This window comes from Chaetura pelagica, unplaced genomic scaffold (genome assembly GCF_000747805.2).
Source record: "Chaetura pelagica isolate M959 unplaced genomic scaffold, ChaPel_1.0 scaffold271, whole genome shotgun sequence".
Classification (NCBI taxonomy): domain Eukaryota; kingdom Metazoa; phylum Chordata; class Aves; order Apodiformes; family Apodidae; genus Chaetura; species Chaetura pelagica.
Window position 1 is genome coordinate 1253000 of NW_009952106.1, and position 16506 is coordinate 1269505.

Below are 16506 nucleotides of genomic sequence, written 5' to 3' on the forward strand. Positions count from 1 at the left end.
CCTCTCTCCCCTGTTTGGAGCAGGGTCAGCTCTACCTACCAGAGAGTCCCCTGTAATTTGCACCAGGCCAAGCCCCAGACCCATTTGCTAAATTAGCTCACTGGATTGTCACTTCAGATTAATTCCTGTCAGGGAGACTGTCTTTAATGAGACTGGCCCTGTGCGATGCCTGAATAATTGTATGGTCTCTCTTTGTTTGTACTTTCATCCCCTCCATGTTGGATAAACATCCCCTGCTGTCTCCAAAACTCATCTGGGCTCCAGAGCCGGCTGCCACTTGCCTCATCAGCCAGCCAGAGCAGCATTAATGAGAGCTGCTGCAGTGGGGGGCCGGGCTCACCGTGTGGGGAGGTGACAAATAACAGAGCTGTTTGGACAGACATAGGACAGGGGCATTAGCAAGAGTTTAATGATTGTGATTAGAGTAGAAGGTTAACTCTTCTGATGGCCATCGCGACGCAGCAGGAGAAGGTTTATGCTGAGGCCCATGGGCTGTGGATCTGCATCGCTTCCTTTCTGCCTCTTTGTTGTTCTTTTGCTCTCCTCTGAGCCTGCTTCGGCAGCATCTGTCGACTGCTGTCTGGGGCTTCCCTTCTGCACAGAGCCAGATGCCCCTGCAAAGGTGCACAGACCCAGGTCTCATTCGCTCCCTTCACACCAAGCAGGGGTGAAATAGCTCAGAAGGGAGGATGAGCAAACAGGATGCCAGCCCACAGTTTTTTACATAAATGTTTAATTGAGGACATTGTTCACTCGCACTGTGCTCCCCCCCTTCATGCAGCACTGTGGCTTGATGAATCCACGTGCATGGCCCTTGGCCCATGAAGAACCCAGCCTAGTGAAGTTAAAATATGTCTTCCAATGCTTGTAAGCGACCCTGTGATAAAATAAACAACTAGTTTGGCCAGCCAGGGTCAAACAAACTTCCAGAGCAAGTTAATCCACCCAGCCCTGCACTCATCAGGAGTGAGAACATCCATGCCAAAAGCCCGTCTCCTCCCATCTTCAGCAGAAGCCAGTGCCTGGAAAAGAGGATAAGACAGACAATCACAGTTTTGCTTTCTCTGCTTCTATGTATTGTAAGCCCACTTGTTTGTTGAACCCCAGGTTAGGAAGGGCTATGAACACAGAAGGGCAGTGTACCTGAGCAGATTGTGGTGTTCCTGAGTAGGTGGTGTCCCTTGCAGGAGCCCAGCTCTGTGCTGTGGGAGGTGAAAGAAATCCCTTTCCTTCCATAGATGCAACTGTGGCTTCAGGCAAATGTTCTTGAGAACATGAGCAGCCAGTGCCTCAGGGAGTAGCCTAGGGGAGTGCACATCAGGGTAGGAGGCATCCTGGGGGCTAGGAAGGAAGGCAGCTTTGTGCAAGACAGACAGGGCTGACTGAACTTGTTTTACAATCCAAGGGGCTAACGTTTTGCTGGCTGTGGGGGTTTATGTGCTGCCTGTTCAGCACTGCCATTACAAGGTGACCACCTCAGCAGGGCTGCCAGCAGGCCTGGACCTATAGCCCTCATCCCATGGCTCGCTGGGGTACCATGCCCCAGTGGCCCCATCCCGTGCATCCCACCAGTAGCACAGCAGTGGGGTTTCCAGCTGGGGAGACGCTACAGGAACTGAGGAGTTGATGCAATGAAGTTATAGGACAGCTTAGTGAAATGGCAGTCAAGGCTGTCCTCCTAACTCCTGTTATTACTAGAAGATGAAAAGCTTAGAGCCTGGAGTTGCAGCTTATAAAGTGGGGAGGGACCTGTCCTGCTCTGGATTAACATGACCCGTGCTGCACTCACGTGGTGTTACCTGGAAAAAGGAAGAGGGCTTGTGCTGCCAAGTCCACTGAGAAATCCTCTTACTGAGAGGCTACTTAACTGCACCCCTCAGTTTTGTGCCCCTGTGCAGGGCATGGACAGGGCATGTGGAAAAGCGATGCACAAGTTCCTTTTTTGTTTCCTCCCCTCTGCTAGAGCATCTCAGTCCCAGGCAGCTGCATTGAGAAAGGGAGTATGACTTTCTGTGAAGCAGCAGCTGGTGGCTCTGGCTTCATGTGAGATGCTGCACAAACCAAAACACTTGTGAATGTGACAAACGACACATCTCTTCACTGTTAATTTCACTTGTTACAGGTTGTGCTGGTCTTGTCTCACTGGTTAGGGCTGGGAACTGCAGTGACTTGGCCTACAAATGTTTGCCCAGGACTGAATCTCAAAGCAGACCTTTTGTTGTAGGATGGCTTATAAGTCACATTTGCTGGCAAGTGTCTTAAGTCCTGTCATCTTTTCTGCCTACCTTGGCTGCCTGTTTGATGTCTGATCGCAGGCTACTGTCGTACAGGACAAACATCAAATCAACACAATTCCATCTACCTGCTGAGCCATGCAGCGTAGAAGTAAAAGGTGTTTTTTCAGCTCTATCTCCTATCTCCTCCACTGATGCTCTTTCTTTAAAATTATTTTTTTATTTCAATCCTTGTTCAGGCAGTGAGAATAGGCAGATTACATTTGTGCTCTCAAGTCAGTTGCCTTCAGTACTGCTAGTGGCATACATACATGATGCTGTGCAGAACTCAGCCCTGAGGGAGGTGGAAAAGGATGCAGAAAGAAGCCAGCATGTCAACAGGAGGTGTGATTGGCAAATGGTCCAAACAGTCATCATGATGCAAAGCCAGGGAAAGCAAGAGAAGGGAGAGGTGGCACTGTCCTTTCAGGCGACAAGCAGAGGAGAAGAGGGTTGGGACATGCAGTGGGGATTGAGTGGCAACCCCTTGCTGGTGGGAGAAGAGCTGGCTGATCAAGAGGACAAGCTGTGCTTGAAGCTAAATGAGATTTCTCAGTGGGACCTGGGGGTAAAGCAGCAACTTTGCCACAGGCACTTGGGAGTGTGGAGAGCAGGACCCGCCTCGCCTCAGCTGTGCTCTCTGGTGCCTGAGAATGGGACACAACATCAGTCACAGCAGATGACAACACACTGGGTCATCTTTCTTTTCATCCCTAGCAATCTGGCTTGGGGGATGATGTGTCAATTAAACCTGCTGCTAGAATAAGGTCCTCTCTATCTGTGCTGTAAGGGAAGACTCCAGGATAGCTTAGTGGGGATGAGGAACAAAGAGCTTTTTCCACGTTTCATATATGTATTCTTTACTGGCTGAGTTGGCAAAAGCAGAACTTCCATGCAGTGGAAAAGAAGGGAGTTTCCTCCTGGCCATTGCTCACTGCAGACAGAGGTGTCTGGCCATGGTTGCTATTAGTCCTGCCAGCCAGAGGATCAGAATGATTTCTACAAGGCTGACTAGAGAAACTCAAAAAGAGGCTTGACCAGCACTGATGGGTCAGGTGAGTTCAGTGGAAATGATTGGGAGATGTGGGAGAAAGTTTCTCCCTTAGGTCTGCCCAACATCTTCCAGTGCCACTACTGAGACTTCCCTTTGCCCACAAGAGCTTAGTGAACAATGCCTAAATAATGAACTAGACTGACTAATTCTGTCTTTCTTTACTCAGAAGTATGATTCATGGTTTTCCTGAGCTGGTTATCCCTCATCCACAGATTGTTTTCAATCAGCTAGATGGAAAATAATAGATAATATGAGTGGTGGCAGGTTAGTTACGTCTGATGGTACCATTTCTCTTCTCTGATTATCCAAAGTAAGTAAAGTAACTTGCCCAAAATGGGGTAACTGAAGGTTTTACAAACTGGCTCACCACTCACAAGGTGTCTTGCAGCAGAGATTTTGTCTTAACATTCACTTTTCATAAGCACTGCTCCTAATGCAATTTGAGCACTTGACTGCACAAGAGAGAAAGCAGGGTATTATTTAGCTTTGATAGTACATGGGAATAATTACAGTTTTCTCACTCTTAGCTCTGCTTGGAATAGTTACAGTGCCTGAGATGAACAGTACAAATAATCTCTCTGGAAAAGCTCATATGATCTTAAAACACATCTAGTAGCAAAATCTCATCTGTCTTTAGCTCCTAGTACTGCTGTTCAGTGCTCATTCAGGGTAAGGAGAATGAGAGAGGAGAGATAATCACATTCCCCTAGCCAATGTATCAGCCTTGCAGGCTTGAGATGTTGTTTTCACACAGTTATGCTTGTGTCCAGCAGGCTATTGGCTTATTTTACAAAGTTGAGAACAGAATGAAAAATGCTTGCCAGATATCAAAGGTAGAAGTGAGTCCTTTGTGTGCATCTCTTATCCACGTTCCTTTGGTGGCTTCAAGGGGTACATGCTTGAGGATAGGGAGGCTCTACAGAGAGACTTGGATAGATTAGATTGTTGGGCTGATGTTAATGGCCTGGGCTTCAACAAGGCCAAGTGCTGGGTCCTGCCCTTGGGCCACAACAACCCCAGGCAACGCTACAGGCTTGGGGAAGTGTGGCTGGAAAGTGTCTGGCAGAAAAGGACCTGGGGGTTCTAGTTGACAAAGGGCTGAATATGAGTCAGCAGTGTGCCCAGGGGGCCAAGAAAGCCAATGGCAACCTGGCTTGTATTAGAAATAGTGTGACCAGCAGAAGCAGAGAGGTGATTGTCCCCCTGTACTCAGCACTGGTGAGGCCACACCTGGAGTGTTGTGTCCAGTTTTGGGCACCTCAATTCAAGAGAGATACCGAGGTGCTGGAGCAAGTACAGAGGAGGGCAACGAAGCTGATGAAGGGCCTGAAGAATCAATCTTATGAAGAGCATGTGAAGGAGCTGGGAATGTTAAGTTTGAGAAAGAGGAGGCTGAGGGGAGACCTCATCAGTCTCTACAACTACCTGAAAGGTCATTGTAGAGAAGTTGGTGCTGGTCTCTTTTCACGGGTAATTAGCGGCAGAACAAGAGGGAATGGCTTCAAGCTGCAACTGGGTAGGTTTAGACTGGACAGTAGGAAAAAAATGTTCACAGAAAGAGTGATTAGACACTGGAATAGGCTGCCCAGGGAGGTGGTGGAGTCACCATTCCTGGATGTGTTTAAGGGTCATTTGGATGTGGTGTTGGTGGATATGGTTTAGAGCAGAACTGTGTAGAGTAGGGATGATGGTTCGACTCAGTCATCCCAAGGGTCTTTTCCAACCTGAATAGTTCTATGATTCTAATTACTGAGTCTTTCTGAGAGTCCCTGTCTGTGATGCAGCTTCCTCCCAGTTACTCTGCTCATCTGTTGTTTTCAGTACTCAGCCCATGTTCCTCCTACTGCTTCAGTCTTTTCTTTGTGCATGTTCTTCCCCTTCCCTGTTTCCACTCCTGTTTTCCACCTATTAGCATAATAGAATCATAGAATGCTTTGGGTTGGAAGGAACCTTAAAGATCATGTAGATTCAATCCCCTGGCATTGGTGGGGAAGCCTTCAACTAAGCAAGTTGCTCAGAGCCCCATCTAACCTAGTCTCAAACACTTCCAGGGATGGGGCCTCCACAACTTCCCTGAGCAACCTGTTCCAGTGTCTCACCACCCTCACACTAAAGAGTTTCCTCTTAGTGTCTAGGGGCAAGGAAGGTCTGTTTCCTCCTGTTTTGGTTTGATTTTCCTGGATCTTATTCCCTAGAACATGTTGGAGATAAGAGGAGAGACAGTGTGAAGGGGAGGGGAAAGACATCTCTCCGGTAGCTAGTGACAAACAGGCAGGAGTAGGCACTAGATAGATGTTTTTACTGTGTTTCATAAAGAAATAAGCCTTAAGCAATCATGCTGCTTGGACTGGCACCATGGAGTAATGTGAAGGGCTTCATGGCTGTTCCTGCCTGTGCTGTGCTGCCTGCCCCTTCTTCCCCAGACGTAGGACTGCAAGTGCAGTTGAGTTAGAGATGGCCTATAGGCTGTGAAATTATTTTGTTCTGTGCATATTCATCTTGCCTTCTATCTCACCCTGTTTGGAACACTTAAGGGTTCTACAGAAAGGTTGTTTCTGCTCCCATAAGCAATAGGCCCCTCCTTTATTAATTGTTGTCTTTGAGGCTAAAGGTGCCCCAACAGTAGGCTCTGCCAGGGTCTGTAGAGAATCCAAGAAAAGAAGCCTAGGAGATGGCAACTCCTGTTGGTGGAGCATGTCTCCCTTGATAAGTTGCAACCATATTATAGACAAAATGGCTGAGAGCTCAACCTAACTGTATCTGGGCAAACTTGGGCTTTGCAGAGCCTGCCTGAATTTTCTTCTTGGAGCCAGACGTGCTAACAGCATGCTTCATAGGCATATATGTGGATCTGGCTGCAGGCAGTCACATCTAGTGCAAGGGAAGGGGAGACTCTGAGGGGAGACCTTATTGTCCTCTACAACTACCTGAAGGGAGGTTGCAGTTAGGAGGGCATTGGCCTCTTCTTCCAAGTGAATAATGACAGGACTAGAGGAAATGGTCTGAGGTTGGTCCAGGGGAGGCTTAGACTAGATGTTAGGAAGAATTTCTTTACCAAAAGAGTAGTTAGGCACTGGAACAGGCTGTCCAGGGAGGTGGTTGAATCACCATCCCTGGAGGTTATTTAAAAAAACATATAGATGGGGCACTTCACGACATGCTTGAGTGGACATGATGGGTTTTTTCTGGGTTAACAGTTAGACTTAGTGATCTTAGAAGCCTTTTCCAACCATGATGATTCTGTGATGCTGTGAAATGAGTGGAAGAGGAGACTGTGCTCACTGAGATTAGGGATGGGTATAAAGTTGGATCCAGTAAGGCACCAGCCAGCATCAGTTTTCAGATGGGAGGCTCAAAAGAGGTAGAAACCCTTTCTCTGGGCAGGACAGGACTGTGGAGCAACATGAGGGATATTGCACTGTATTCAGCTTATGCCCATGCTGCAGACAGAGAGGTGATTTCAGGCTCTGCAGTGCACAATAAACTACAGATAGGATCTTGCAGCAGCAGTATAAACCTTCCAGTCTGAACGGAAGGACCACACGTGCCTTCAGGATCAGAGAAACTGCTGTGAGACAGCAGGAGAGAGATAACAGGCACAGGCAGACGTGCACATAACCTGTCTAGCTCAGTACCAACCACAGTGAAACCTGCATAGTCTTCCTGCACAGGCTGAGGAGAGCGTGGTGCACCCTCCCTTCCCACTCATCACCAGATTCAGTGATGTTACATTAGCCCTTTTCTCCTCCAGCTCCTGGGCTCCCTCTCTCAGGCCACCCAGTGCCCCAATAAGCCCACAGCTCATGAAGCTGCTGGTCACACTGTGCCTCAGTTAAGGCTTTTACTTGGCTGTCTCCCTGACAGAGTGAAGATTAGGTCTGTTCTTCTTAGACCAGAGAACACATGCTAATAAAATACATATTGCTTTCTGATCAGCCCCTAATGAAAGACATTATTGAAGAGTACAGAACAAGCACTTACAGTAATTCATGACAGCACCAATTTGGCTTCTCTGGGAAGCTGTAAACTGCTGCTCTCGGCACCTAATGAGGATGGGCAGCTGATGGCCTGTGTGAGAGGAAGAGGGAGAGACCATCTCCTTGTTTAGGTGGTTCCAGCTGTCCTCAGTAGCTACTGCAGGTCACAGTTGCTTCTCTCTTTGGAGCCAGGGAGGTCTCATCCCAGAATGGGAGCCTTCTGTTAAGGACAATTGAGGAGAGAAAAGCTTCCAGACTCCTCATTTAGACTGAATAATGGATTTGCTGTGGCTGTCCATGCTCACTTAACCCTCAGAACAGAACCTTTGTGCTTGACTGATGAACAACAAACATAGGCATGAATTTCAGTTCATGAGTATGCTTCTCTGGATAATGTCAACTTTATATTTGCAATGTGATTATTTGCTCTGGAAACCCCTAATGAGTAATGGTCATCAAGCAAGGAAAATCAAATAAATCCAAGTCTCAACTTACCCTAGCCCTTTAATTGATGCAGTTAATGCTTGACATCATTTCCATTCAAGGTAGTGATGAAGTACTAACCCAGGAAAATGTTTTAATCCAATCTGACAGGCACAGGAAATTTGGTGAGAGATTCTAGAGAAACATGTCAGTGACTGTCATTTTCAAACCAAGTTTCTCCACTACCCAAAACTTGCCCAAATGGCTTTTCCAGGTGGTAGCTACCCTGCTGAAGGGGCAGGCATCTTCCCTATGGCTGATACCAAGCTGTCAGATCAGAATATCCCTCATTAGGATTGTGCTGCTGAAATTTTATGCAGCAGGTTGGGAGGCAGTGCCACCTCAGTGAAGGATCAGAATATCATAAGGAAGATCTGAGAGACAGAAAAATTACTGTAATTGTTCAGATGGGATGAAATGCAGAAGTACAAATGCAAGGTCATGCATATGGAGGGTGCTATGAGAGGAATCTGCTACAGGCTGGGAGCTCATCAGTTGGAAATAACTGAAGTGGAGGAACAATGTGGGTGAGTGAGTTGACTTCAAGGAGCTGCTGGTAAAATGCACATGAGACAAAGGGCACATGTACTCCCAGGTGAAGCCCAAAGTTCTTGCAGGCGAAGTGGAGAGAAGTGCTACTGTGTCCTCTATGCAGGGCTGGGACACCCACCTCCAGCACGTGTAATTATGCAGAAGAAGAGTATAGAGTAGTTCAGGAGAAGCAGGAGTCTGTGTTACCAGGGGAGGCACAGAATTTGTGCAAGGCTCACCTTGTTTAGCCTAGCAAAGCAGAGGCTGAGGGAGGCTGTGATTGCTGCCTCTGAAAACATCAGGGGGTCAAGCAGCATGGAGGGAAAAGAGCCATTTAAACTGAAGGACGTTATTGACATAAGATCAACTGGGTGCAAGCTGCCTGCGAATAAAGTCAGGCTGGAAATGAGAACATTAGGGCAGTCAGGCTCTGGAACAACTGTCCAGTGGGAGGAGCAGGCCAAACAGGAATAGCTTTTAAAATAGGATGTGATACATTTGTAAAATGAATAAGCAGAGATAGCCCTTGTGGTGACAGGGGGCTGAACTCCGTCCACCAGGATTGTACTTCCCCTGCTGTGTACCTGCAAGTGGCTGTGAATTTTCCCTTCTCTGAACTTCTGGGGGATAGGAGGAGGCTGCTGGTGCAGAAGGGTTTTATCCCTCTGCTGACACACAGAGAGCAGGAATCAAATCTGTGGTGTTCACTTGCAATGTCAAAGACAAACCATCTTTCTCTGCTCTGTTCTGTGGTGCCAACATGACATCAAGGGTCAGAATCTCAGACCATTGCTGTGTGTCAGAAAGTCCATGGGAAGAAGTGGGAGAGAAAGGTCAGATTTATGCCACATTTTTCCATCACTGTGGAAGACGTTGGAGCCTAATGTTCAGGAGAGGTTCCTAAAATTCCATGTCCTTATCTCACTCCTGCCCTTGTTTCTGAGCATATTTTGTTTGTTTGTTTGTTGTGTTGTGTTTTTTTGTTTTGTTTTATTTTTGTTTGTTTGTTTTTCCTAAGGAATTTGCAATGATCTTATTTCTACCCATGGAACTCATCTTCTGGGGTCTCACTCTCCAACAGTGGCAAATGGGTCTGGGCCTTGGATAATTTGCTCTCAATATTTGACACAGTAAACTCTGACAAAGATAAATCCTGTCATCATCTTTTCCTTTCCTTTTTTTTTTTTTTTCCCCCCTTCAAGAAGTCCATGGCATTTAAACTCTTTGAAGTGACCTCTCTGCAAGGCATCCTGTAGCTTTGGAGGTGCAGTTGGGGCAAAAATTGAGGGAAAGGCATGTCTGCTGACATGGCAGGGTAATTTGCATTGCAGAGCCCCATGTTAATCCCAGGAGTTGCCACCAACACCATAACAAAGCTCACCCCCTTTCAGTCCCTAGATTGTGAGTATCCTGGTATAAAATGGTATATCCTGGTATATTTGTGTTCATCCTGGAGATGATATCCTTACGGGTCACTGCTCTCCCTTAACGGGTGATGGTGTGACTATTTCTGGACTTTGTGAACAACAAAATTGAGCAGCTGTGTCTTAGCCAGAATTTGTGGGGATGAGTTCATGGAAGTGCAGCCACAGGAGAAATCTGGTCTGAGACAGTGCCAGCAGCCACCAGGGACAGAGCTATGTAATGTGTCCAAGACTGCTGACAGACAGGCCGACTGGTTAAAATGGGAGGCTCTTTCACATCCTAAGTGGAATTGCCAGTTAGAGAAGTGCCCTTCTGCTGCTGTCACCTTCTTCAGACCCCTGGGCTGTACAAAACTGGGATGTCTGTGCCTCATAAAAAGCTGGGAAGCTTGGCTGGTATGATCTCTTCTCCTGGGCATGAGACATGGATGCCTTTGCACCTACTGCTGCCAGGGTGCTAAGCTTTGAAGACCTCTTTAGTTGCCGGTTGCTTGAAAAGTGCAGCCCACCAGTTGCATGGGCAGTTGAAGGTTATTTGTCCACATTATTGCCTCATTCTTCTTTCAGACTTTTTTAAGATACCTGTGCTTCCTGCAGTACCAGGCTCCCCACAGCTCCTGGTCCCATGCATGTCTGCTCTCCATAGTGTCCACAGATGAGATGTCCACTCACAGATGAAAGAGGTGCAGGTGGACAAAGGCAGCATTTGTCTGTTGTGCTCCTCTGTGGAGCTGTACGGGAAGAGCCTGTCAGAGGGAGGGAGTCTGCGTGTGAGGCTGCTGTGCCACCCCAGCCTACTTTTGGCTGCCATCTCCTCTTCCTTTGGAGAGGCTGGTGGGGCTGGGGAGTGGAGCTGGGAGCTTTCCCAGTGCCCCACGTCTGTGGTTAACTGGCAAGGATAGAGTGGGAGTGCGGGCAGCCACTCCTGACTCCCATTCGTACTATGGGAAGGAGCATGCAGGGGAATTTGAATGAGGCTGAGAAAAAAGGGACAGTGAGCAAGCATGTGTGGAAAGCATTTGGAGGGGAGATACTGGAAAACAGAGCTAGTGCTCATGCCCTGGGCTAAGAAATTGCTGGAGAAGTGAGACAAGTAAGGAGAGAGTGGCAGGAATGAATAGCAATACTAGGAAGCTGGATGCCCACAGAGCAGTTCCTTTGCTCCGGTCAGCTTGTTGGTGAGCCTGCATGATTTTAATGTACATTTTCTAGCTGGTGTTTACAACAATTCTCTGAGGCTTGTTGACAAAACAGTTTGTTGTTTTTTTTCCCTAATTCCTCCCTTAAACAAGCATATAGCTGCTTAATGTGCAGCTGGCTGTGAGACCATATGCGTGGCTACACAGGTCACACCTAGGCTCCAGCACAGGTAGGCTATCTTGGTCTTGTGAATCTATGGAATGGTTTATTGAGTAGGACTGCAGCATTAACTATGGACAGATGTATTTATTAATAGCTCTTGGCTTTATTATGCCTGTTAGCTGACACGTATCTGGCTAAAACTTCGTTCAGTCTGAAAACAGCATCCTTTTTTCTTTTAATAGCGATAGAGTGGGAGTGCGGGCAGCCACTCCTGACTCCCATTCGTACTATGGGAAGGAGCATGCAGGGGAATTTGAATGAGGCTGAGAAAAAAGGGACAGTGAGCAAGCATGTGTGGAAAGCATTTGGAGGGGAGATACTGGAAAACAGAGCTAGTGCTCATGCCCTGGGCTAAGAAATTGCTGGAGAAGTGAGACAAGTAAGGAGAGAGTGGCAGGAATGAATAGCAATACTAGGAAGCTGGATGCCCACAGAGCAGTTCCTTTGCTCCGGTCAGCTTGTTGGTGAGCCTGCATGATTTTAATGTACATTTTCTAGCTGGTGTTTACAACAATTCTCTGAGGCTTGTTGACAAAACAGTTTGTTGGTTTTTTTCCCTAATTCCTCCCTTAAACAAGCATATAGCTGCTTAATGTGCAGCTGGCTGTGAGACCATATGCGTGGCTACACAGGTCACACCTAGGCTCCAGCACAGGTAGGCTATCTTGGTCTTGTGAATCTATGGAATGGTTTATTGAGTAGGACTGCAGCATTAACTATGGACAGATGTATTTATTAATAGCCCTTGGCTTTATTATGCCTGTTAGCTGACACGTATCTGGCTAAAACTTCGTTCAGTCTGAAAACAGCATCCTTTTTTCTTTTAATAGCTTACATAAACAGAAAATGTAGATGTGGTGGAGATATGCTTTTCAGCCCCTCCACTTGACAGCATTACAGCGGGAGTAGGACCAGGACCAGGGGTAGTGTGGCATCCTGCTTTTCTCTCTGAGGCTTTTGGTGTGTGTTCCTGGACCCTGAGCAAGCTCGGTTGTCCATGGTGGGGCAAACAAGCACTTTCTGAGCATCATGAGACAGCTCAAAGGAGAAGACTGGGCATACAGTGCTAACCAACAGGATGTGATGATAAGGAATGAGAAAGGACAGACCTGGTTTGCAGGTCCTGGAGGTATGATGGCCAAGTACATCTGAGCATGTGAATGTGCTCTCCCTTGGTTGCCAGTAGGGAAAAACAGGTTGTACTCTGCATATGACATATGTCCCACGGAGGGTTGATATTTCCCTTTGTAAGATACTTTCAGTGGACCTATTCTGCAAGAACATTGTCCCCTCTGCAGCCTGTGGGATATTCACAACCAGCTGGTAGAAACTGTGGGCTTGTTTAGGTTTTTTCCCTTTCCATCCCCTTCCTCTCATTATTGGCAATGAAAGAAGGCAAAGGCAGAGATAAGGCTGTGCATTGCACTGTGCTCTTGTTCTGGCCCCACTGGCAGCATCCGGAGGCTAGTGATGAATCAGCATCTGTAATAAGGTGACCAGTATTTCACTACCCTCTGTGCCTGTTTGTTTTATTAACTGCGTTGCAGCAAGATTAGCTGGAGCACTGGTCAGGGTGGATCAGAAGGAGGAAGGAGGCTGAGGAGGGGGAAGAAGATACAAGGGCAGCATGGGACAAGAGCATGCACAGAGCAGAAGAACAAGGGCAGCAGTAGGCAATAGAAGCAGAGAATTAAAAAATGGGTTCCTGCTGGACTGATGCATAGAGCTCTGCACAGACCTGCTGCTGGCAATCAGGGAGGCAAAGGATATTTAGGGAGGGGGAGGCAGAGCCAGAGCCAGACCTTGATCTTAATGTCTCTGTTCACTGGACCTGTGCTAGTGACTGCAAGCTGGCACTGTCTCTGTGTGCACAGAGCAAGCAGCTGCCCGTACCTGTCCTCTTTTTCTCCCTTGCATTAATTTCATACCCTTTAGACTGCACTGGCAGCATACCTGGCCCTTTTTCCTGCAGCAGCCCAGGGGGAGACACTTGGCCCATGCTGCTTTTCACCCAGAAGAGCCAGTCTTTCCGAAGACAACCCAGGGCAGTTCTGTCAGGATGTAGGGACTGCAGTAAGGATGTGTGGAAGGCAGCTTTGTGAGCAGCCAGTTGCTGTGTCTGTCTGAGTTGCAGGGTAAATAGAAAGAGGACACAGGCTGAGAGAAGAGTTGGGTCCAAAGTAATTGGTGAAGGGAAAAGACCCTTGCAAAACTTCTTCCCCCTGCTCCAAGAGGAGGTACGTGCCAGGCCCAGACTGTGCCTTTCCCATTATGTAGTGATCCAGGTCTCTCCTGGGAAGCAGGAGAATTGCAACCCATGGAGGATATATGTGCCTTCAGTCATTTCTGCTTCACAGACAAATCTGGGTGGCAGCCAGGTATTTATTTGGTTAAACCCACGTGTCCCTGAGGGTGGACTCAAATGTGGGGGAGCTAGAGCTCTGCAGTCCAGACTGGAGGCTGATTTCTCAGTTTATCCTGGATTAGGTGATGTAGGAAAGTAAGTCATTTGACATGGCTCCCAGAGGCTTTAGATACCCAAATTCCACCTAACTCCCAGCTGAGGTGGAATTTGCACTGTCTGAATCTCACCCTCAGCCTTCTCTCTGACTCTCCATTTTGTTTCTCATCTAAAGGTTATGTCTAGATGAGGGAAATGGCTCCTGACCTCCTCCTATTTGCTGGCTGCCTTCCCAGCACCCTGGCTTATGGCATCTTGTGGGGAGGAGCTGCCGCCAGCTCCCCCATCAGGATCTGCTCCCCAAAAATCCCCATGCCAGGAGCTGTCCCCCTCCAGCCTCCAGCTTCTGGCTTGTGACCCTTCCTCTCCTCCCAGATAACTGCAGGTCTGGTGCTAATGGTCCCAGGTGATGTCACTGCCACCAGGAGCCAGCTTGGCTCTTGCTTGGCTGAGTAGCAGTGTGGAAGGCTGGCAGATGGGAGGGCTGGGTGTTGGGAATGCCAGCTGGATCTGCACCCAGGCTGTGTGTGTGCAGATGGGGCGTTGTTGATGCGAATGGATCCTGGCAGCATTCCAGTGCCAAGCTCGTGCTTGGTTCCCAGAGTCACTGCCCTGGTCCTGCCCCCAGGACCGCTCCCAGGTGCCTCAAAGGATGGAGGGCACCAGAGCAGTTCCTATGCTTCTCACCCACGTTGCCTTGGGGAGGAGAAGGGTGCAGGAAGCAGTTCTTCAGGCAATATGCACTCTGATCTGTTTAAGGCAGGTACAAGTTCATTGTTCACTGTGAGAACCACATGCAGCCATGGATTCCTGGGGGCCAGTACCTGCCCTGACATGGTACCATGGCAGGATCTGGTCCAACCCTGCCCCTTAGCTTGGTAGCACTGTCTAGACTTTGGGCAGATAACTCAGGTGAGGAGATGGGTTGTGTTGAAAATCAACAGGGCTCTGGCTTGAGAAGCTCTCCAGTGGCAGCCATTGCTTCTGAATTTGAATTTAGGGTCATGTATGTCAGGGCTGGAGGCAAGCAGAGGAGGGATTGCACATGCTTGTTTCTACCAAGCACCACATCTGCACTGCACCCCTGTCCTCACTCCATTCATTCCTGGCATGCCCTCACTCCATTGTCTTGTCCCACACTCTCCACACTGAGAGGTTTGCTGTAAACCTTCCTCCTTGCATCCCTGTTCCAGTCATACTGGAACTTCAGAGTTAATGATAAACACTGAGCCTGTCTATCAGGACAATTGCTTTTGCAGTGAAACCTGTCAGTCCAGAGGGTATATGAAAGGCAAAGGGAAGATTAGTGTCTGGGACAGTGAACTCTGGTCCATGGAAAGCCCTGCCAAAGGTCTTTTTACCAGGGCCAGCATCCCCAGTAATGTATCTTGCCACTGCACAGCAACAGGCAGGAAGCTGTATCCTTACAATGCAGTGCTTGTTCTTTGTCCTTCCCTGCCAAGCAAGCATGACTATGGCAGGGAAGTTACACTGACATGTATTTCATCATTTTTAGTGCTGATGATTTTGACAAAGATATTTTTCCCATTGTTTTCTTCAAACTTTCCTGCTGCCTTAGCAGACTCAACAGTTTTCAGCTGGTATGGTTCAGCTAGCATGGTTCAGCTTCTCCCCCAGTGGGCACAAGGGATCCCATGGATGATCCCAGAGGACCACTGACTTAAATTAGACCCATCTCTCTGGTCTGCAGGGGCAATGGAGGCTAGGGTTTGAGAGCGAATCCTATGGAACGGTGCAAAGAAAGCACAGTAGTAGATAGATCCCAATGAAATGCTGCAGCAGCCAGGCAGCAAATGGACACATTCTGCAGCACTGATTGTGAACTGAAGGGTATCCTGGTAAAAAGCCATGCTGCGTGTACACAGGACCTTGGTGAACTAATGGACATTGGTTCTGACACAGAGTTGTTCCAGGACCCATTCAAGCTGTGCCCCCATTCAGGAGGAAATGAGGGCTTTCTTTCAGGGAGAGCTCAGGCTCCTGATTACTGGTCTGTATCAGGGCTGGGAATTTTCAAACCAATTCTGCATGAAGATCTCACTGATAAACTAGGTGTACTTGTCTGTATAGACAGAGGAGTCATAGAGTGTTAGATGGTGGATAGAATCCTTCAGGTTTCCAGTTTCAGGATTTTAGTAACACTGTGGATTCTTCTCCTGTGCAGCTAACTCAGAGGAACACCATCCAGACCTTCATTCCTGTGCAGAAAATGGAGAAAGGCCTGTTGCTGGAGCACATCTTGCCCAACCTGAAAGTGCCTCAGAGCTATGAAGTTCGCCTGACGCCCATCACCAGCTTTGGGGCTGGGGATATGGCTGCCCGCATCATCCGGTACATGGAACGTAGGTGTCTCCTCCTTGGTCCTGGCTGGGAGAGCTGGCCCGAGCCTTGGGCATGCACAGACATTGTCTGCTGTGACCCTTGGCTGAATTTCTTTGCTCTGTGGAGTTCTGGTGGCTTGATGCTGTCACATCGGCCGCATTTTGGCTGTTGCCATCAATGCAGACCACTAGATAGAGTCCTCTGAGGGCCAGTCTCCACTCATCCTTCACTCAGCAGCTCTGACTTGTACCCTCCACTCTGGGGGCAGGAGAACCCCAAAGCCCCACTCTCCAGTCAGGTGATGCTGCGGACTCCCATGGCACAATGGTGGATTTTAGAGGACAGCCACTGGACATTTTTTATTAGCCACATGCCTATAAAAGTAAAAGGATTTCAGGGGGCTTCAGTTCTTTCCAGAGCTGAATGCACAGATCCTTTCCTAACTAGTTGCTAGTACACCTATAGCTCTGTCCAATACCCTGAATCACAGATCATCCCATAGATATACATTGACCATGCTTCTCTCCCTAGCATCCCAACAACTCTCAACTCTTCAGGTTACCACAACCCTATGATTTTTTACTCCCCATGGGAGTTT

The 16506-nt window shown here is 48.1% G+C and overlaps 1 protein-coding gene across 1 annotated transcript in view; it reads left to right on the plus strand.

Annotated features, from left to right (window-relative positions):
* Positions 1-16506, plus strand: part of MDGA1 (MAM domain containing glycosylphosphatidylinositol anchor 1) — a 151991-nt gene that overhangs the window by 104242 nt on the left and 31243 nt on the right. The window contains exon 11 of the mRNA XM_010006021.1: positions 15751-15928. Coding sequence (XP_010004323.1) covers positions 15751-15928 — 178 coding nt within the window. The remainder of the gene's footprint in view (positions 1-15750; positions 15929-16506) is intronic.